Raw genomic sequence first — 23,663 nt, 5'->3', positions numbered from 1 at the left:
ATTTGCAGGAGACGGTGGGTAAGCTGAAGAACTTTGCAGATCACTTTTCCACGTACACCAATTTCCTGCAGAAGATACTTCCTTACCAGCTGAAAAGGTCAGCTCTCACTGTGTGTGTGTGTGTGTGTGTGTGTGTGTGTGTGTGTGTGTGTGTGTGTGTGTGTGTGTGTGTGTGTGTGTGTGTGTGTGTGTGTGTGTGTGTGTGTGTGTGTGTGTGTGTGTGTGTGTGTGTGTGTGTGTGTGTGTGTGTGTGTGTGTGTGTGTGTGTGTGTGTGTGTGTGTGTGTGTGTGTGTGTGTGTGTGCGCGCGCGTGCGTGCGTGATAGAGAAATAGACTTTGTTTACTTGATTTGATTATTCTCCTTTCCTCTCATCAGTCTGGAAGAGGAGTGTGAGTCACCTCTGTGCCCCGCTGCCCTCACTGCTAAGAACCAGCAGCTGCAGAGCGACATGAAGCGGGTGGCGTCTGTGTTTGGGAAACTACAGAACTACATAAACCTCCTGGCCTTACCTAGTAGGTCACCGCCTCAATGCATTTACTTTGTTCTGCATGCATAAAAAGTATGGCGGCATATTGCAATTTACAATTTAGGCATTTAGCAGACGCTAAATCGCTTAAGACGCTTTATCCAGAGTGACTTACAATGAGAAAGGACAGCACAAGGTAATATATAAAATGCATAGAAATAGTAATCTAGGGTTACTATAAAACAAAAATTCATATCAACGGTAGAAAAAATACAATCTATAATCTGTACATAAACAACAGTTTTAAAATAATTATATTTTCGGGCACGTTAATTACAAAAGAATGCCCTGTGTGTGTGAGGACGTTTATGCTTTAAAACAGGGGTCTTCAACGTTTTCAAGGACCCCTTAGTTGAGAAATAGATGAAGCAGCCAAGCAGGGACCCCCACAACTTTTTCAGAGATTCCAGAGATATTTATAGTTATAGATATAGTTTCCTTGTTTGACAGCACAATCATCAGTGTATTTTGGATTCATGTAAATTTGTGTTTTCAGATATTTAACCACTTGAACCGTCAATACTTAATAAACTTGACCTCTCACTCTGTACTTAGTCTGCTCTTTTTCCCCTCTACACCAAACCTCTTTGCTGAAAATAGCCAATCTACAAGATCACAACGCTTCGCGCTGCGAGGCGTTGTGAGCTTGTAGATCTGCTAGTTTTGGCTAAAGTTCTCAGAATATGGACACTAGGGTTCAAGTGGTTAATATAAAAAGGAGAAAAAAAGTTTCTATCACACAACAATTTGGAGGACCCCCTCTAGTTACTCTGAGGACCCCCTAGGGGTCCCGGACGCCCTGTTGAAGACCCCTGCTTTAAAATGATCAAACTTGTCACTTAAGCCTTGTTTTGATTCAACGCAATGATTTACAGTGGTACGTTTGTGAAACGAACCGACAGCAGCTGCTAGCGGTATTGAAGAATTCACCTTTCGTCTTTATTGGAGGGACGGAGGGTTAAGGGGGTGATGGTGGTTGTGATTTTTACAATGTGTGTAAAATGTGTGTCAGGTGCAGGGGTGTCGCACCAAATTCTGGGCCCTGGGTACAAGGATTCACTCACATTTTGTGCTTTAACTATTGAAAAATAGCTCATATACAAGCTCACAGCGAGCTTGTAGATGTGCTATTTTTGTTTAAAACGTGAACATTTGTGAAAGTCTTTGAATATTTTAAATCCTTCTATGTTTCTATGTCATTGGTGCTTAAAACGTTTTCATGTGAAGGACCCCCAAAATGATATGTATTTGGCCCATGGACCCCCATCTCAAAATATTTGGTTCCAGGGACCCCCCAGAAGCAACATTTGAGTTACAAATGTTCGCTTAAAAAATACATATATTCAAAGATTTGCACACAGTTTCACGAGTTTTCAAAAATAGCAGATCTACAAGCTCGCAGCGCGGCTCTCAGTGCTGCGCTGTAAGCTTGTATATCTGCTATTTTTCAATAGTTAAAGCATTACATAATTCTAGGCCTAAATGGGTTAAGGGGGCGATGGTGGTTGTGATTTTCACAATGTGTGTAAAATGTGTGTCAGGTGTGCGACAGGATGCCATGCCACAGAGCAGCTCGTCTGCTGTCTTCACCCAGCTGGCTGCCTGCCTGCACGGCTTTCACGATGGCATTAAAGGTGAGCTGCACCGTTCAGTCACACTTTATTTGACCTATGTTCACTCTAGCACTAACAATGTCAGCCGACCTGGTTGTCCTAGGGCAGGGGTGGGCAACTTTGATGATGGCGAGGGCCACTATATTTCCACCTTCACTCCAGAGGGCCACATTGCATATTGTTAAGTCCTACTTTGTCATTCTAGTAGTATCTCATACAAAAGAAGCAAAAATAGCAGATCTACAAGCTCAAAACGCATCGCGCTGTGATGCGTTTTGAGCTTGTAGATCGGCTATTTTTGCTTCTTTTGAATTGGAATCCTGAATAATTTTTTGTTGTTTTTGAATTGGAATCCTGAAATGTAAAATTTTTATCTAATTTCAAATGCATTTAGTTATATACCGTAGTAATGTTAACTTAAAAATAAAATACATTTTAATACTACTATACTAGTCATTAACACCTTCTAAGCCACGGGGAGCCCCTTAATGTTAAAACCGTACTATATCGCACATCCCCCCAGGGACTCTCAGCCACGTCGTACATTCCCGGACTTTGTCTTTAAAACCGGAATAAAAGCTTTTGATCCGAAAATCGGCGATCGTCTAACCTTCCCTAGTCACCACTCGTGCACTGATAGCTCATGCAGACCGTGCATGAAGCAGAGGTGACGTCAGCGCCTCTCCTTCTCCAAGGCTACTCCCAGCCATCCGTTTGCTGTCTGCACACTCGAGCTCCTACAGCAGCCATGCTTGGGGCTATGCTAGCAAAACTTTTCAGTTCTGTTCTTCAGTCACACATGGACTATTTGCGGGGACATTTACGTGAAAGGATCGCGCACGCGAAACGCACGGGGACATCGACGATCGGCCAAAACCCCCATTCTATCCCAACGGAAATCGAGAAAATCATGGTGAGTTACTGGCCTGGGGAAAAAAAAAAAAGAAAAAACAGCGGCGCTGTTCAAGATGGAGGGGCTGCGGGGTCATGTTTATAAACATAATATTATGTCTCAGATCACAATACAATAATAGAAATGTCACGGCTAATCTACCAACCACCATTCTATTTCGGACGTCAAGGTGTTAAGCTACTAATATTGACTGACGGAATTAAAGCAGGTCATGTTTGGAATTGTAACAGCTGAAATCAGTAATATATCAGTATTCCGGTATTAACCTGTGCCGCATTAAGTGAAGATGGGGGCCGCATGTGCCCCCCGGGCCGCCAGTTGCCCATGTATGTCCTAGCCTAGGGCAAATGGCCACAGGCTGCTGTAAAATGATTGTGGTCTCTAGTTGAGTAGAGTTAAGGTCTTTGCACACAAACGCAGCAGTGTCACTGCTGCGTTTTTCGGGCCGAATATCGGAGCAAATTTCGGAGCACGTAAATAAAAAAATCAGTGTGCGACCAGCTTAACTTGATGATAATATCAAGCACAGTGGAAGTGTACCACCTACCCAGCCCCATTCTGAGTTCCCAGAGTTTTTTTTCCCGCCACTAGGTCCAGCCCCATCCCCTGAGTGTGATACCAAAGATACTTGATGAGACCTGCAATTTGTCAATGTTAATGTGTTACTAAGATTTATAACACATAATTTTGCTTGGAGTATTGTTGATTTACAATTCATTTGAGTACAAAAGCATCCCAGAACTGCCTCCCAATGATTTGGCTGGCAGTGTAAATCAGGCTTTATTGACAACACTGGGGATACATCTCCACCATTATGAAGGACAGATGTAAACAGGAAAAAGGAATTGTCGAGCCATACAAATAAGCGATGTGACGTAAAATCCCACCGCTCGCGCTCGGAGCTGCCGAGGACTCGAGATGAAAAAACTAAACTAAACTCTACCGATCGTTCTGGGACATCACAACATCAGATTAACGTAATAAAACGTCTAGTCTGTAATCCTTCAACCAATTAACCCATTTAGACCTAAGTCCGCCTGGAAAAAAGCCTTAAAAACCTATGGCCGATTGGAAAAATACCCCTAAAACCTGAGATTTTATGGAAAACTTCACAGAGGTGTCAACGTCTACTAAAACATTTATTTCTCAGCCTCTGTAGCAGCTAGAAACAAAATTTCAAAACTGTTTGATAGTTTACACATTTGGCTTTCATGGGAAATTATTTGTCATGGTCCAGACCTTTATAATTTTTTAAAAAGAAATCTGCAAACTCAAAAATTGTAATAAATCTTATAAAACGTCTAATAAATAATATATTTCTCAGCCTATGTAGCTCATAGAAACATAATTAGCAAATATTTGAGACCTTACACCATAGGCCTTACACCATAGACCACCACTTTGACAAGAAACAACAAGCACCAAAACTTTCATTTTCAATATTTCAATTCTAGTTGTTAGCTCCATATAACGGTAAATCTGGCGAGCGACATTTGTCATTATTATTATATGTGCGTGCGTGTGTGTGTGTGCCTGTGTATGTGAATGAATGAACCATATCATCATAATCATTTTATAAGTGTTATTACCTCTATAGCTGCAAATCTGTTGTTCTGGAGTTTGGGGTTGACTAGCTGTTCGGCTAACGTGTTGGTCTCTGAAACTAGCCGTCTCAAAGTGCGTCCGTGAAAAGTAATCCAGTCCTCATGAAATCCATGAAACACTTCTTCATCATCGTCGTCGTTTTCAAACATATCACGTAACAATAACAATGCCAATTCCTGCGGGTCCGGTTTGCCTTCGCTCAACGCGTCTTCCATTTCGCCGCTATGAGAAGCTTCACTGGGATTCTCCCAGTGCAGCCCCCTTCCAAACAGAAAAAAAAAAACCAGAATGCTTTGCGGTAGTCATAGGGAAGCATACGTCATCGCCTCCTGATGCATTTCATTGGCCACGAGACCAGAAAAGGGTAAAAACTACAGGAAACGCAGGAAACGCATTTTCCGTTCCCAGTCTGAAAGGTAAAACAGCATTCTGCGTTCCCGACCTGAAAGGTAAAAACGCATTTTGCGTTCCCGGTCTAAATGGGTTAAGACCTAGAACGCATCTGTGTCACGTAACCACTTCAACCATTATTTTTTATGCTTTGGCTATTCAAAAATAGCAGATATACTGAGCTCGTAGATCTAGGCCTAATAGGCCTAAAGGCCTAATACTGCATATTGACATTTCTCATTATTTTAACAGGCTTAAAAACATATCTTTATACCATTTCGTTTTTGTTTAGATCAACGATGCTGCAGCAGTTCCTTCTGAACATTGTCTCTCAACAAAATAAATGTGTCCATGTCCGCATTATTCAATAAAAGCATAGCCTACCCTATACTTTATTCACATGTTGCTAGAGCAGTGCTGTGTCCAGTGTGGTCCAGTCTAGCATGCTGTGAGCTCTCGTTAAGAGCTTCAGCAACAATCAGCGCACATATCAACATCTGGCATTGATTTAATGTATTACTGAAGCCTGCCAGTCACAATGTGGGACAGTGTCTCAATTTGTGGGACGCCTGAAAAGTCGGAAGTCGGAAATGTGGGACTGTCCCACGCAAAGGGGGACATCTGGTCTCCCTAACTGCAGTACAGATAACGAAACACATGTTTTTTAGGTATTTTTCTAGCCTAGTTCCAGACCCTGAATCGCTAGCCACACCCCTTTAAATTTTTTGTTTTGGCGATTCAGGTCTAGAATCGCTCTCAATGAAGAGGTCTGCCTCGGTTGAAAATCCGATCGGCGAATCAGCGTCGTGAATCAGCGTCTTGTGATCAGCGTGGGTGGGGGTTTCCCAGAACTCATGTGTGTTTCCAAGTACACCAGTGCTGCCGCCGTACCGTACCGCGCATCGCGATAAAATGCGGTAAATTGCGGTAAAATGCGATCGTATCGATCTCGCTATGAAACACCAGTAGCAGGCATGTTATGTTGTGTTTGATTACTAGTTCGTGGTGCTCCTATTCTGACTGTTTCTTTGGTTAGCAAGTAGCACTAGCAAGCAACAGGCTAACCACTAGCCAGCCACACTGAACCAATCGCTGAAGACTGCCTTTTTTTTGGCAACGCCCATCCCTGCAATCGCCTTCGGTGGAAGTGAGTTCAGACTGAATAATGGAGTGAAACGAAATGTCAATTCAGGCTGAGTGTCAGGCTAGTATTTTTCAGTTCTTGCCTGTCCTTTAATTGCCTCTCCTTTCTTCTGGGCGTGTCCAGAGATGTCCAAGCACTACAACCAGAAGGCCAGCTTGGAGCAGGAGCTTCCCACTGTCACCCAGAAGCTCCGCACCACCACAGACTGTCTGCTGGGATCCCTGGCCTCGCTCACCAGCGTCACTGGCAAGGTAAGGCCAGCAGGGGGCAGCACCGACACCCAATGTGACAATAAAAACCATAGACCAGGGGTCTTCAACGTTTTCAGGCCAAGGACCCCTTAGTTCAGAGAGAAATGAAGCAGGGACCACCCACAACCTTTTCATAGATTCCATATAGTTTGACATCTTTTGACAGCACAATCATCAGTGCATTTTGAATTCATGTCAATTTGTGTTAACCACTTGAACTGTCAATACTTAATAAACTTGACCTTTGCACTCTGTACTTTTCCCCCCATACACACAACCTCTTTGCCAAAAATAGCCAATCTACAAGCTCACAACGCCTCGCGTTGAGCTTGCAGATCGGCTATTTTTGGCCAAAGTTCTCAGAATACGGATGCTATAGGTTTCAAGTGGTTAATATAAAAAAGGAGAAAAAAGTTTCTATCACACAAAGATTTGGAGAACCCCCTGTAGTAACTCTGAGGACCCCTTAGGGGTCCCAGACCCCCTTTTGAAGACCCTTGCCATAGACGTCTACCTCCTCTGGCTCTGGGCCGTTGGTAAAAAAGGATAGGCATTTTTTTGAATTCCGGCAAGCTTACGGGAATTCTGAAGCACACTTCCGTGTGTGTCACAGTAGGAGATGTCCGGTAGGCCAATCAGAGGCAGGACTCTGACTTTTGGCAATGTAAAACGTTCGTTGCCTCTTGCCAATAAAGCTTCTTTGAATTGAATTGAAATCCCGAAAAAGGAAACACTGTGATTGGCCAGTATTCACCATATTCCTGGCCATTCTATGGAGGCTGCCATTTTCCTTTTACAGAGGGCGCTGGAGCATTTTTCTTTGTGTGCTGCTTCATAAACATCTTTTCACTTCCTCCCAAGTAAGGAAGTGACATGGAATTGTCTGTTGCCAGATTTTGCCAAAGAAATAAGCCCAACAGAAGCAACTACAGTATGCTATACTACTTTACATTCACATTTGAAAATAGCAGATCAGCAAGCTCACAATGTGTCACATTGCGACACATTGTGAGCTTGTATATTTGCTATTTAAAAAATATTGAGGGAGAGAAAAAATTTTTTTTTGAATATTTTTGAAACATTTTAACAACATAAATCTGTGTTGAGGTCCCTGGCACCACATATTTTCAGATGGGGGTCTGCGACTGTGGACAAATATGTAATCTGTAATCTGATTAATCTTTTCAGATTAATCAAATGTAATCTGAAAAGATTTGGGAACCACTGGTTTAAACTAGACCAGGTCACCTGGTTCTGCCAGACCCGCAATGAAAATCAGAATGCAAGGAGGGGGGGGGGGGGGGGGTGGATCAATCTTAGTCTGGCCTCTCTCCTTTGACCTGTCCGGCAAGCGTGACGCTGGCAGGAGTGCAAGACTCCAGCTGGTTGGCACTGAACTAACACATGAACACACAGGATTGTATAGGCTGAGCAGCTGGAAATGTTTCTGAGCTTGTAGATGGGCTGAGGAATTTATAGTGTCAGCAGCTCGTCAGCCAACTCAACTCAGCTGGTCCTGTACAGGTGACGGCACTCAAGGCAATCACCACTCTGCTGTCATGTGCATGTTCCAAAATGTTCATTCTGCCTGCACCTGCCTAACATGATCAATGCTTCGCTAATCTGTCGCCAGGAGTTAGAATTACACACAATTCCACCCCCCAAAAGAGTTCAATAAGGGAATAATCTTTTACTTTTATTTGTTTAAAATGTATTTTCATTGAGTCTTGGATACGTGTGGATAATAAACATATCCCTGCTTGCACTTCACTGTCATAGGGGAAAGAAAAGTGGATAAAGATAGAATAAACACAAACAATAGTTAACAATAGTGCTACCAAACAAAATGACACAACTCCACCTCCAGGACAACACAGCATAAACCAGGCATCACATAAAACTATTATTGACAAAAAATTACGATAATGGCAGCTCTTTCCAGTGTCAATATGACCCAGAACAACACCCCGTTACCCAATACCCTGGTGAATTGCTTGTTGTCTCAGATGTGTGGAGTAGATGATGTAATGCATTGATGTCTGCACTGCTCAGGGCCCTGCCTTCCTATTGTGTACTCTCATCGCCCTGGTAACAGCTCAAATAGTAACCAGTAAGACTCCCTAATCGGGAGATAAGCGACCGTTGGTCGCTTATCTCCTGTCACACTGCTGACATCAGTATGACATCACACCGTACACAAATGACCCTTATATAAGACCGGCATTATCTACCGACAGATTAGTAACAAGATGTCAAAATCGTTGAAGGTTGAATCTCCAGATATGGAGATAACCAACACATCCCTCCATATATGGAGATAACCGACGAATCTCACTAAGTCTGACCTCACAAGCCCCATATTTGGACACGAACAACATATAACTCCATATATAGAGACATAGCTGCTGACATCAGTATGACATCACACTGCTGACATCAGTATGACATCACACCGTACACAAATGACCCTTATATAAGACCGGCATTATCTACCGACAGATTAGATGCAAGCAGGATCTCGACTCTGACACAACTCATCGGCTCATAAGCTGGTTCTCCCTCCATATATGGAGATAACCGACGAATCTCACTAAGTCTGACCTCACAAGCCCCATATTTGGACACGAACAACATATAACTCCATATATAGAGACATAGCTGCTGACATCAGTATGACATCACACTGCTGACATCAGTATGACATCAGTATGACATCACACTGCTTGGTGCGGAGATATGAGCAGGGCAAAGGTGTGACGTGTGACCGACGGACGGACGGACGGCCGGTGGAGGTTTTGATACTAAACTGCGACCTGACGGTCGCAATAACAGAAGTGGAAGCTCTAGAAATGCTGCACTGTGCACCTAGGGGGCACGGTGGCACAGCGCTGTCGCCTCACAGCTAGAAGGTCCTGGGTTCGATTCCCACTGGGGGCGTGTTCTCTCCTCCGTGTCATCAGTGCCCATACCCTAAGTGGGGTTGGCAAAACCCTTTCTGTGTGGAGTTGGCATGTTCTCCCCGTGTCTCCTAGGGTAGGTACCCTCACAAAAAAACATGCAGTAATCCTGGTCTCTATACTGCCTCCCCCTGGCCAGCCGGGGCGCCTGATGGAGGGGAAAGGAACTGGTTGGAATAACGTGTTCCTTCCACGCACTACGTCCAACCGGGGAATGTAGAAATACACTAGTCCAGAATTCAAAATTGACTTGAGTAAAAGTACAAAAGTATTGGTATCAAAATGTATTAAAGTACCAAAAGTAGAAAGTACTCATTATGCAGAATGTCCCGTTTCACACATTTTCAAATGTCTAAAAGTCTTTGGAAAATAGCAGATCTACAAGCTTACAATGTGTCGTCATCTTGTAGAGCGGCTATTTTCAAATGGCCAAAATGTATACAGGGCTGAAGTGGTTAATGTATGTTTAATCAAAATATACAAATAATTAAAATTTGCAAATGATTGCAGTGGAGTACAATATTTGCCTCTGAGATTTAGTGCACTAGAAGTAAAAGTACTGAAAATTGGACATACTCTAGGAGAGTCAAATTATCTCAAAATTGTACTTGAGTACAGTACTTGAGTAAATGTACTTACCTGTAGTTACTTTACACCACAGCAAACAAGCCAACGGAACACAACCCAAGGAGGGAAGTATGAACCAGGCCGTACAGTACGCCATTTCAAGTTGCAAATGTCATTTGCTCTGAGATTTCAGTGCAACTGGCCCTGCTGGCTTTTCTCGCTAATCGCTTTGGCAAGCTATTGCCAGCAGGGGGCAAGTTGCCATTATGACATTTCAAGTATAATGTGGCTCTCCCAAGGTTATAGAAATACATAAAATGATATAGAACTAGAAGCAGTGCTCTTCCGAGCACAGGTCTCCACCAGGCCACACAAATCGGCCTGTTATAGCGCCACCATGAGGCTGATTTAAAAAATGTGGGGCAGGGGTTCTGAATTAGCATCCAGGGAGTGTGTGTGCTCAGTTTGGCAGCGATCGGGCCAACGGCGCCGGAGATTAGCTGGTAACAACCAGGCCACACAAATCGGCCTGTTATAGCGCCACCATGAGGCTGATTTGAAAAATGTGGGGCAGAGGTTCTAGATTGGCATCCAGGGAGTGTGTGTGCTCAGTTTGGCAGCGATCGGGCCAACGGTGACTGAGATTAGCTGCTCACAAACTGCGAGGACGCACGGACGCACGCACGCACGCACGGACGCACGGACGGACGGACGGACGGAGGGGAAAACATACTCTCCCCCATGCCTTCGGCTGGTGGAGACAATAATAATCATAACCAGTGCAACTGGCTCATTTAGCATTCCAATAATGGTACAGAACGTGGGGCTCAGGTGGGTTAGCAGTGGAAGGTTTGAACACGCTGACCAATGAACTGTCTCCACAGCTGATCCCTGGACCAAGTGTCCATTAAGCATGTAGAGCAGTGGGTCAGCTGAGCCGTCAGGTTTGTCAGTCACGCTGTCATGGAGAAATAGAGCAGTGTGTGAGTGCTGTTGGCTGTGGTCATCTGGCCTAGTGTGAACTCTCTCTAGTGGGTATAGTGGTGAACAGCACTGTTGGCTGTTGATGAGTAGAACCAATGATGATTCATGTGCAGCCAGGTCCACATAAAAAAAAGAAAAACGAATAGCCCGGACGCTTCGCATTTTGCGGCAGATTTGTCCTTCCCCTGACCCGGCTGTAGAAAGCAGCCCTCATTGAAGAGTTTTACAGCACTCCCTCTTATGCAAACATGGTTTAATTAAAGGCTTAACCAGCCACTTGACACAGGGGATGACATTGAGGAGTGTGTGTTCAAAAGTGTCCTTGTCCTTGACTCTGTTTTCTTATGGTGTGACTCTTAAGGCCAGATTTACACTGCAGCCAAATCCAGCCTGAATCAGATCTGAGCCACAGACATCCAGATGTGAATCTGATTGGTGTAAATGAGTTATGTGACCTGTTTAACTAATCAGATTCCAATCTTGATTTGGCTGTGTAAATCTGGCCTTAGTGTGAAGACCTCTCTGTTAAATGTTAGATGTAATTTAACAACTGTGGCTCATGCTTAAGCCCAAACCACACCAATAATTTGCCATGCAACTCCTTGTAAGAAAACAGTTTTAAGGTCAACCGCACCAATGCAACTCCTTGCAACAGCCATTGGGGATAGTGGTTGCAAGTGGTTGCTAGTAGTTGCATGTTGCAAAGCGAATCATTGGTGTGGTTTGGGCTTAAGTAATGGGTAGATGGATTGTCTAGTCTATTTAGACCCCCAGGGGTCTATATTAGGACCCCGACTTCACCCTTCTCTGTCACTTTGTGAGGTTATAGACTGTAAATGTTTTAATGAAAGCAGGTGCTGGATCAAAGAAGACAATAATATAAAACAAAAGAAGGTCCACAAACTAGCTCATCAGACTCATCTGATGAATGCCGGCTTTGATTGAAACGTCACTCGAGCAAGGCGTTATAAATTGTGTTTAAAGGAGCTGCAGTGTTTCAGGGGCTGTGCAACACTATCTCCCTTGCCAGGTTTGACCTACAAATTTTAGTCCTGAATGCCTTCTGTCCTCCTCTGGAGTGGCACAGACAGCAGGATTGAGAAGCACCAGGGTCGTCTTCCACCTGGACTCTTAACTCAAGGGAGAAACGGGACAGTCTTACAGTATTACTATTTTGCTCTCTAAATACAGCCTTTTCAGCTTTTAAACCATGTGCTAGGCTTGCTTACTGGAGGTTGTATGCTTAAAAAAGTTTATATGGGTAATAATAATAATAATAATAATAGGGAGTTATCTTGAATCAAATGAGTTTGAAAGGAGCAGAATTCAACCAGCCATGCATGGTACCAAAAGTCATAATATAAAAAATGTATTTATTACACACATTAATACAGTGGTGGAGTACAAGTCATGCTATCTTTCCTTTGCACAAAAGCCTACCTCAATTATGAATACTCTTCTGTCTCACCAAAATAATACTTACAAGACTGCTGAGGAGTTGGCCTTGGTTCGGCAATGTGTGCTCTCTAGTCTCCCTCCTTCTCCATAATTTTGTTTCTGCAGCCATTATTTACACCTAATATCTACCCCCAGCTGGCTCAGTGTGGGTAATAATAATGTGCCAAATAATGACAGAAGCCCTGTAAATTGCACCTTTGTTTCAACCTCCTCTAATCTCTCAACTATCTGATGAATTCCCCTAATTGTTGGTATCGACTCGACACAAACATGCACATATCCTGTGGGGGCGGCAGTGGCTCAGGAGGTAGAGCAGCAGTCTTGGAATACGAGGTTTAAAGTTGTTAACAGATCCTTCGGTGCTGTTTTCTAGATATTAACCTTTAAGCTACTTCTACAGATCGCCACCTTCTTCAGCAACAACCTGGACTTCTTCACCTCCTCCACAGGCTATGGGCCGAGAGGTGGGACTGTAGCCCTCAACCCCTTGCAGGCAGAGAGCATGCTGGCCAACAAAAAGAAAGCAGCTGCTTACATCCATGCCATCAGAAAGGTCTGTATATCACTGAATACACATTGTCATTTCTTTTCCCCATGTATTTTCCTTGTCTTATTTTGTTTGTTCTCATTGTTTTATTCAGCCCAGACCACAGTCTGTTCCATACAGAGAAGCTCTCTCAAACCGTCGCATACTGACCAGCTCTACAGAGAGCAGAGAGGGTCTCACTCAACAGGTTAGATCAACAAGTCCCTCTCAGAATTTCCACAAATTAAAATGCTCTGTTGTACTATTTTCTACTAAAAAGTGTTTTACCTGGATGGGTATAGGTAGGCTGGGCATAGCAGTCCAAGCTTACGAACAACAAGGCAGACAGCAAGGCTTTGGGTCTCGTGAGGTGCACCCAAGCAAGCCACACCAGGACTGTGTGTTCCCACGCCACGCAGACGAAATTAGTTACATATCGATTCCTAGTAATTATAGGACGGGTAAATGTGTAGGACAAATTTCACTACGTATGTGCAAATATACAGTGACAAAAAAAACACCCCAAGGAGTGGGGACTAAATTATTATTATTATTAGGGCGGGAATCAGTTATAATCTATTTCAATGCAAGTTGCTCAGTGGTGTTTTGAAACACCCAGAAGAGGCAGAATCCAGGTGCATTGTGGGGGAATTGGATCATCTGGATGGTGATAGTTATTGAGCAGGCGCACTAGGGTAAACAGTAGCCTTAGCAGTTAGCATACCCACGCACAGTAGCGTTTAACTGCACTCCCAGGTTTGACCACTAGGTTAAAGCTACTTCAATGCTCTACCGTGGTTCTGGGGGCTTGGTGGGTTCCTTTAGGGCGGTCTAAATGGACACATACAAGTCTGTAACTCTGACAGTGTACAAATGGAACCAAATTGACTCTTAACGGGTGCATTTGGTTCCATTTGTACACTGGCAGAGTTAAGGGAAATTGAAATTTAAAGGTTTTGAGAAACACCGAGATAAATGACATTACCCCACCACCTTCCCGTCCTGATCTCCCAGTCTGCTCCTCTCCTCTCCTCTGTGCACCGTGGCCTCCTTCAGGTGCAGCAGAGCCAGGACAAGATCGCCCGCCTGGAACAGGAGAAGGAGCACTGGCTCCTGGAGGCCCAGCTGGGGAAGGTCCGACTGGAGAAGGAGAACCAGCGCATCGCTGAGCTGGAGAGCCAGCTCTCGGCGGCCCTGGGGGGCGCCGTGTCCCCCCACGCCGCTGCACCACCGGCCGATGAGGTCTCGCCCGGCGAGGAGGACACGGAGATGGAACAGAAGGAGAAGGATAGCACCCAGTGCAGCACCAGCCTGGTACACACAGCCGTTATGTCCTAGCTTTGCTTCATATGCTCATATCATTGTGGATTGCCAGATGATCGGAGATCTATGCCTATTGATAGGACTGATCATCTAAAGCAGTGGTCCTTGAGGGGGTTCCAGGTGGTCCCCAGCTAAATGATGGACAGTTGGTAACCAAATGGACCCTTATAGATCTTTAACTCTTGAGTGTAAAATGAATGTAGAAGAATTGTTATTTCGATCAATATATTATCTTTCCTATGGTACCAACGTCAATACAGCATGAAATTCTGTATCCAACGATGAGCAAATATTCAAGTCTTGGGTCTGAGAGGATAAATCTCATCAAACGGTGGTCCGTGGCTCAAATGCTGAATAAATAAATGACCTTGATTTGAAAGCGGCGGAAGACCACTGATCTAAAGACAATGTAGTGGCTAAAACTGCAAACACTTTAGAGATTTCAAACGAAGGTTTCATATTGGGAAGGTGTTATGATTCGTTTTCAAAGCGGTATGAGTAGGTTTGTGTGTGGCAGTTTTTCTCTGTTTTACATTGAAGATGTGTCGGTATGCGAAAATCTCAGATTGTCTCAGTCTGGCGACACGACTCAACTTGAAGGATTTCAATGGCCATAGCAGGGGCGTTTGTTTTTGCCTTCAACAAAAGGAGCATTATCAGCCTCTCTTCTTCTTACTCCCACACTAGGCCAATTTCTTTCCCTTAGTAAAACCCACACTTCCAGTGTGCTGATGTGGCAGGGTGGCAGAATGCTGTTGTTCGTGCAGCAACCCAGTTTCATCACACAGTTGCAGGCTCACTCTCTGCATCTGGTCGTCTTAATACGTAGTCATCTACGTATTTTAGATTTTTATTGTTGTTGTGGCTTCCATGGCAAATGTGGTCTATGAATGTAAGAATCCTGCCGGGGCTTCATGGGGAAACTTGCCAAGATGTTGAATTTTTGCAATCATTGATCCATGACGTCGGTCCCTAATGTGTTTACTTGCCTTGTGTCTTGTCTTGTCACCAGGTCGGCATGCTGTCAACAACACCTACTGTTGAACATGTAAGTTGGATTGAATGTCAGATCTAAACAATGACATCCTCAGTCAGAGTTTATTTTATCCATCTGTAACTCTGAGAATGTACAAGTGTAACCAAATGGACTCTTTCGGGTCCAATTGGTTACATTTGTACACTCAGAGTTAAATGAACAAAGGGAGTGTGTTGTGTCTTATCGACGTGTGCAGGTGGGAGATGAGGAGTCCCGGGAACAGTTGATAAAGACTCACTACATGACCAGAGTGGGAGAGCTCACCACCATGCTGCAGATCTCTGACAGCAAGGCCGTGCACTTCCATTCCGAGGTGAGGCTTCCGCTGTCACAGGAGAACGTTCTGTCCGTCCGCTTTTCTGCCTTGTTTGCACAAGACCTGTGTCTTTCACAGCAGTGAAGTTCAGGCTAAGCCCTTTTTTTATCTGGCAGTGTGCACGGAAAGAGGCACACGCATGCACGCACGCAGCTCTCAAACCTCTTTCCTTCCTTCCCCTAATCAGAGCTATTTTTGTTTGTTTCTTCAGCTGTGGGCATTGAAGGATCTAAGGTTGTTGGGGACTTTTGGGTGTATAAATAAAGAAAAAAAGAAATGAAAGAAATAAAGCCGAGTTAAAAAAGGAAACACCGGGCAACCATTTTTGTTTCCTCTTGCCCCTTCCTCCTTTGCTTCTCACAGCTGCACGCTCATCATGGTTATTAAGGGACGGAAACATTAAAGCTTTAGTTTTTTCTAACCCTAACCCTTACGGAGGAGGCTGCGTCTGAATTAAGATCCGGTGAGGGCCTGCTGAACTGTGACTACTGGACACGTGTTGGTCATGTGTGTGTTATTGTAGAATAGCAACAGGAATACACCTGACTGTGACTCAGTTTATTCCTAGGCACTTCCTCAAGACACTGATATGAACAATGGACACTAACAGCCTGATGCCTCTGTGACACACACACACACACACACACACACACACACACACACACACACACACACACACACACACACACACAAAGCTTGGTCAATTAGCCAAGTGCCGGACATTAATACATACATGCATACATACATATACATACATACAGCACATAACGACAGACAAAGCCAGATGTAGGAGCGGTTAGCACAGGTCGACCGTTGTTGTGACATCACTTTGTTCCATCCTTGTCCCTTGTATGAATTCCGTCCTTTGTGAATTCCTCGCCCTTTAGGTCATCATAACTTGGCTATCATAACAAACCAAATACAGCTCAGGTGGAGTTAGAAGGGTTTTTTTACCATTTATTTGAGATGGCTGGTTTCTGCCCGACTTAATAACTGTGCACATGTGCACAGTTATTAAGTCTGGACCTGCTACACACATACTTACACACACCACATATTGATATTATTTCAATGCATCCCACACACAGACAATTAAAATACATAAGTGTACACCTAAACATTCACACGATAAAATAATATTAAGGTAGGGTAAGTGATGTTCTTTGGTTAAAATAAGTGTTAAATAGCTCTATATTCTGATGGTACTCATTGCTATGAGTGTTGGTTCAGTAACAGGAGTCTCAATGTCTCTCCAGCTTTTTAAACAGAAAATGCATTTTCAGGTCGGGATACCAATTCTATCCAATCAGGATAGAGAACTCAGACAGGATACAGATTAAACAAGTGTAGTTTTAGTCAACAAAATAATTACTTTTCTTTTAGTTCTACCGGATGTCCGGATCCCTTCTCCACTAGTCCCTATTTTAGTCTAGTTTTCTATTTGTTGACGAAATTGTCAATATATTTAGTCTTAGTTTTGGTCATCATAGCTTAGTTTTTATTTAGTTTGACAGCGAAAAAAGGTAGTCGACAAACATGTTTCTTCTTGGTTTTAGTCAACAAAATCAACATTGAATGTAACAAATTCAAATATTTAAGTTGCCTTTGCTTTCATCCAGTGGTGTAAAGTAATCAAGTAGATTTACTAAGTAGTGTACATGGATAAACCACTTTAGCCTTAGTAGCCTTTAGCACATTTTTCAGACTTTTACTTGTAACAGAGTATTTCTACATTGCAGTATTGATACTTTTACTTAAAGTTATACTGTGTAAGTTGCTCAACTAGTGGTCAGAGCTGTATAGCAAACCGCCGTTTTTCGCCGCGGACCGGGCCTCTCACCACCGCGTCCGCCTGCAGCTCGCCGAGATCTATCTTTAGAGGGGTCCCTGGTTCCTGTGCGTTCAGGCATTCCGGAGAAACGGACTCCTTCACCCGAGTATATGCTGCTGTTATGTTGAGTTAAGCTACTTCCTGAGAAGTCAGCAAGATGCGCTGTGATTGGCCGGCAGTGTATAACCATCGCTGTGATTGGCCGGTAGTGTATGATGACGTAATTTTGCCGCGAAATCCGGTCCCCGGTCAGAATCATAGAAAACATATTTACAGAAGGCTTTAGGGGATGAAATTCATGGAGTGGGTGTTCTAAAACTTTAGCGATTTAACAGTTAGGACAATTTTAAGATTTGTTTTATAAAAAAAGTTACATGGTGGTATAACTTTAAATAAAACATTTGAGTACTTTTTCCACCACTGACAAAATCAACACAGAATGTAACAAAGTCTAATCTTTTATTTGCCTTTTGCCTTTCATCTTCCAGTGCCGAGCCTTGGCCAAGCGTTTAGCCATCGCTGAGAAGTCACGAGAGACGCTGAGCGAGGAGGTCAAACTGGCCAATCAGAACATCACACGCTTGCAGGTACAGTTTCACAAATGGAAAACAGAAACGCTTCTGTAATAAATGCAAGAAACCAGTTCTATCTTTCATGTCTTTAACATTCTCGTTCGCTAAAGAGGCAAATGGACTCGCTCTCATAACCCTGTGGTACATTTTCATGTCATGGACCCCCAGATTTATATGACCCCGGACCCCCATTTGAAAAAGAATTGTGACAGGGGCACATAAGTGAAGATTTATCCAAATGTTCTCAGAAATGGCACTAAAGCTCATAATGCGTCGCAATGCTTTCCCTTGTGTTGTGAGATTGTAGTTTGGTTGTTTTGAATAGCAGAAAGATTCAATAGGGCTTGTGTGTTTAAACCGTTCCTTATTTATTTGGGGACCCCGTGGAACCCTACTGTGTCATAACCGGTGTCTCGTTTTACAGGATGCGTTGTGTCCTAACTAGGGCTGTCACGATATGACATTTTACATGCCGATTAATTGTCACTCAAATAATTGCAATTAACGATTTAATTGTGTTTTTGTCGTTGACAATTACATTTCTGTTTTTCTTTTAGTCTTTGAAGTTGCACATGGCAGATATGTATGACACATAACCTAAATATACAAAGACATTATTGACATATTGACAACTTTATACTTAAAAAAGAACATTGATAGTGGAAATAGCCGATCTACAATCTCACAAAGCGTTGCATCGTGACACGTTGTGAGCTTGTAGATCTGCTATGAAAATATATGAAGATTTTTCAACATGAAAACGATTATGTCATAACCAGTGTCATGTTTTACAGGATGAGTTGACCACAACAAAGAGGAGCTATGAAGATCAGCTGAGCATGATGAGTGACCACCTGTGTATTATGAACGAGACACTGAGCAAGCAAAGAGAAGAAATTGACACACTTAAACTGGGCAGCAAGGTACAGCTGTGAGGCTACTTCCCCTTGTGTGCTCTAGGGGTGCAACAGTTAACCAGATAAACAAGCACTTGGTTATTTAATTAATCAAATTATCAATAGAATAATTGCTAAGAAAAGAATCATTAGTCAATGCATCCTTTGCAAGTAAAGCTTCAATCCTGTCCTTTTTAAAACATAAATAAATCAAACGCTTCTGGCAGCTATCATACCCTGAAATACATCCTCCTTCTAATTTGAGTTTTACATACTTTATTGAAAATATAACATTACCTTTTAGTAGTGTTGATGGAAACTGACAATGTTACAACTAGGAGATGTAAAGTGAAAACAAAAGCAGACACAGCGACCTCTCAGAGAGAGCATAGTTGGCAGACTCTCGCCACTTTAAACTCAAATCCAACAGAGCATAGATGTTACAGCTAGCTGTGCAGTGACACAATGGAAATATTCTCTCGACCTTTATTGTGTTTTATCCTTTTGACAGATATGTACTGTAGATATGGTTGTATTCATTTTCAGATTATTCATCTTCATCTATCTATAAAAATAAAAACAGGGCCACTGTCCCTCCAGACAATCTGGATTTGAAATTTTGGACTTGGTCCTCAAAATGCACATATTTGTCAAGAATGATCTACGGTTCCCCCTGGAATTAATGTACAGTATCCACAAGTTTCCGCGGGAGTTTACTGGAGACTATCGGGACCAAACTTCCGGGTTTAACAGCAGACATACAAGCTCACGTCGCGTCGCAGATGCAACCCGTTGTGAGCTTGTAAATCGGCGCCGGAAGCTCGGTACAGACGTCTGCGCAATGCACTATGGGGCGTTGGAAACTTGTGGATATAGTACTGCAGGTTGGTGCTGGAAAATATCAAAGAGAAACACTGTGAAGGGATTTCTGTCATTTATGGAGTGAAATGTCTTGAAACTAAAGGAAGCTGCTTCAAAATATGAATACAGTCAGAAGCTTTTGGGAGTTGGAGCAATAATTTGGACTTATCGTGTAATGTGTGACATTCTAAAGTTTCGGGCTGTTGGCAGCTGCCTGGCCTGATGGGAAAAGCACCTGTCAGCGCCATCTGAAAAAGTCATTAAGTAAAGGTTGGCGAAGTGGAGAAGCCTGTTAAAGTACCGGTATGTGCGTTAGACAGTTACAAGACAAGGTGTGTGGATAGGGATTATTTTTCTGCCAGCCCAGAACTAACTAAACCTCCCAACCCCTTTCAATATTTTGAAACAAGGGGGAAAGAGAGAAATTCTTGCCCTTTTTATTATTTGTCTTTCAACTCTATTAAAGGTGAAATTTCATTGACGGTCACGGTTTTAAAGGCTATCATTTATATCAAATACTCTTTTGTTGTTCTTCCTTTAGGGAAATGCCAAAAAGAACAAAGGGCGCTAGGGCTGTACGGGAGCTGGCCCTGTTTGGCATCACACGAGCACCCTGAGAGAAGATCTGGACTGTGGGGTAGAGACCTGTTACTACTATCATCACCCAAACCACAGGGAGGAGGAGCTATACCTGACCCTCAGCTCTCCACTGTCACACAGTGGCCACACACATGGGGTGGGAGGTTGAAAATGCCTGACTGAGGAAGAGTCTTAGTTTGTTTTCTTTCTTTCTTTTTTTCCCCTTCTTTTTACAGCACTAACTATGAGATGACATAATTTGTCAAATGCTTCCTGAAACTTCAGGGAAGCAGCTGCTTGACCTTGTGGCCATGGCAGGGTGGGAACACAAAGCTCTTCCTCGAGGGGATGGACAATTGAACCCTTGCTAATGCTTACTGAAGTGAAGACTTGAAGACCAAACCCTGTTGATTACTGTGTGTGTGTGTGTGTAAAGTGGTGCGAGCATGTGTGTATGTGGTTTTTCATTCTTTCAGTCAAAAAGGTGTGTTTGTCTAATCGTGTGTCTGTCGCACTCGCACCAGGCTTGCAAACAAACTAAAATGGCTGTTGTTGAGCTTTGTACTGAGCTTTAGACTGAACTGGAGAATATTTGGGCAAGTGCTCAATAGGGCCTATATAGCAACATATAATCGCCCCTTCTGCTTCATTTATGTTCCATTGTACGACGGTGTCGCTCGCCACTAATAGGAGATCCACAAGCTGATGACACACTGCGTCACAAACTTTGGGCATGCCCGTTAAGTGGCAGTCTGTAACCAACACCTAAAGAGAATGATAGGTTGTCGCTTTGATGACCCAGAGGTCCAGAAGGTCTTGAACCTTCCCCGCGTAATAGGCTATTTTTGGCAGGTGTCACCGTCGTACAACAAAGTATAAATAAGGCACACCACAAACTTATGTTGTTGTTTATTCTCAACAGAATGAACCATTTACACAGACACTTGAATTCATTCCTCATGTTGATGCTCTTCCTGTCCTCTGGATGCTAAGGAAAAGTGTCTAGCAGCGTGTACGGTAAATACGCAGCCTAGCAGCGTTTCACTGTTTACCCAGAGGACGGCACAGGACGGACAAGCTAGAGTTCATGAACTGGTGTCTGATTGTCTTTGTGAACTTGCTCTGTAACAATGGTAGTTTTATATCACCAAAGTACATCGATGTGCACCTAGAACATTGTGTAGCACAATAGTCAATTAATGGTCTATCATATTATGGATAAAAAGGGTTAATGTGAATATACGCTCTTTTCAATTAATGATTATACATTGTTGTATTGTATAATTTTTTTTAATGAATATATAACAAAGGAATTTATTCAGAAGTAAAAAATGTCTGTTTTCCATAAAACAGAAAAGTACCACTATACAATTTTGGGGCTCTTATAGATCATTCATTTTCTTTGAACTCTACGTTGCTGTTATACTTGGTCATGCACCTGAAAACAGCAGATCTACAAGCTCACAACACCATGCTGTGATGCGATTTCAGCTTGTAGATGGGCTATTTTCAGTGCATAAATCACCCTCTAGTCTAGTCTGTACTCTGTGCAGTGTACAGTTAACAGTACATCAGGACCTCTTTGGTTTGTTGTGGTACAACATAAGTTACAGTTGCGATCACAAGTTTACATACACTTGTAAAGAACATGTATGTATGTCGTGGCAGTTTTGACTTTCCAATAATTAAAAAAAATCATATTTTTCTGAGATAGGTTGATAAGAGAAAATACTTCTTTGTCACACAAAGAAATCGCCAAGTTAATGTTTAATGTCTCTTGGCCATCTAAGAAAGTTGTGTCAAACAAATAAGCAACTGCAGCAATTGTTTTAAAGTATAAACCCAAGAGAGAACCCAAGAGAACCCCAGGGCAGACCAAGGGCCAGATGGGTCGATACATCTCCACACTGGCCTGGGAACGCCTCGGGATCCCCCAGGATAAAGTTGCTAATGTTGCTCAGGAAAGGGACGTTTGGAGCTCACTGCTGGAGCCCTTGCTTCAGAAGTGGCACCTTAACTTTTGCGTTTGTCCATGGGATCAGCCGTTAACTCTGCCTGAAGGTGCCACTTCTCTTGATCATCCTGACCTGCTGTCAGGATGACTGCCTGCTGACTTGCTGATCCCCTTTTAAAATTCACCCAACACTGTGGGTGTGGCTAACTTCAGCTGGGTCACCACCCACCTGGCAACCAGGCATACAAATGAACTGGTGGGTGTGGCCACATAAAAAAACAATTTTAACACTTTCTGTACACTTTTTTGGAACAGAATCTTCCTCCTAGTATAATCATAATACCTGATTATGTTTTAGGGGGTGAAAAAATCACAGCACCACATCCTTAATGAACTGGTATGGTGGGTGTGGCCACATAAAAACATAACTTGAACACTTTCTGTATACTTTTTTTTGTATAATCATTGATAAATATATTATTTGTAAACAACACCTTATTCCCCTATGAGATACAATAATCCATCACAAAGAAATAAGACAGGAGAGTGATTCAGAGTAAGAATGGAATGTTTACTATGGAGAGAGAGAATTCAAGACAGGTACAGTACAGAAATAATGGTTCAATGGTCCGTGCTCTCTCTGACAAATGATGTTTTGACATGAGTTTAAGTATGGTCATTTGGTCAGTCAATGGATGACGTTTCAACAGTTCATAGGATGTATGTCCACAAGTGGGTTCCATATACGTGGCAAAGAGTTCATTGGTTCCTGAAGGGATGTCCTTCCCTGGTGTCTGCATGACACCAGGCTGAGCCTTATAAACCAAAACAATTCTCATTGTTTTAGGTACAGGCTCCATGGCAGTAGATAAGGCCTCATTTCAGAGACCTTGTGGGTATGGCACAGTCACAAGCTGTGCCTTAGGGTCAGTTGGTCATCAATATGAATTGATAAAAAGATGATATAAACCACAACAAAATACCTAACAATCATAATACCTGATCATGTACCTGATTACAACGTGCGTTGTGAGCTTTTAGATCGGCAATTTTCACTACTTAGACAATTTTGTTTTCTAATTTATGGAATTTCTTAGATTTTTATTTTTTTCTATTAATGACATTACTAATTTATTAATTATATTGATGATTTTTTTACATTCATGAAAATCTTTTTTTTTTGGTATGTTTTTGAAATAAGAAAGTGTAGTTAACAAAAAACAAATGACCTATAATAATCTGTCTGTGACCCGGCCACATATGGGTCCCGACCCACTGTTTGGGAAACCAGTGCTTTACACACCACTGGAGGAGGGAGGGAGTGAGTGGAGGCGGGAGGAGTAGAGTTCATCACCCTCCT

At 42.9% G+C, this 23,663-nt stretch overlaps 1 protein-coding gene across 1 annotated transcript in view; it reads left to right on the top strand.

Moving 5' to 3' along the window:
* The window catches only part of ppp1r21 (protein phosphatase 1, regulatory subunit 21), a 41,515-nt gene extending 19,530 nt beyond the window's left edge, over positions 1-21,985 (top strand). The window contains exons 11-22 of the mRNA XM_080739824.1: positions 9-97; positions 377-513; positions 2,069-2,161; positions 6,316-6,443; positions 12,810-12,962; positions 13,051-13,143; positions 13,992-14,249; positions 15,271-15,306; positions 15,491-15,607; positions 17,930-18,028; positions 18,808-18,936; positions 20,312-21,985. Coding sequence (XP_080595950.1) covers positions 9-97; positions 377-513; positions 2,069-2,161; positions 6,316-6,443; positions 12,810-12,962; positions 13,051-13,143; positions 13,992-14,249; positions 15,271-15,306; positions 15,491-15,607; positions 17,930-18,028; positions 18,808-18,936; positions 20,312-20,341 — 1,362 coding nt within the window. The 3' untranslated portion in view covers positions 20,342-21,985. The remainder of the gene's footprint in view (positions 1-8; positions 98-376; positions 514-2,068; positions 2,162-6,315; positions 6,444-12,809; positions 12,963-13,050; positions 13,144-13,991; positions 14,250-15,270; positions 15,307-15,490; positions 15,608-17,929; positions 18,029-18,807; positions 18,937-20,311) is intronic.
* The last annotated feature ends 1,678 nt before the right edge of the window (positions 21,986-23,663 follow it).

This window comes from Nannobrachium achirus, assembly GCF_963921795.1.
Source record: "Nannobrachium achirus genome assembly, chromosome: 13".
Lineage (NCBI taxonomy): Eukaryota > Metazoa > Chordata > Actinopteri > Myctophiformes > Myctophidae > Nannobrachium > Nannobrachium achirus.
This window is presented reverse-complemented; position numbering and strand designations above follow the sequence as displayed.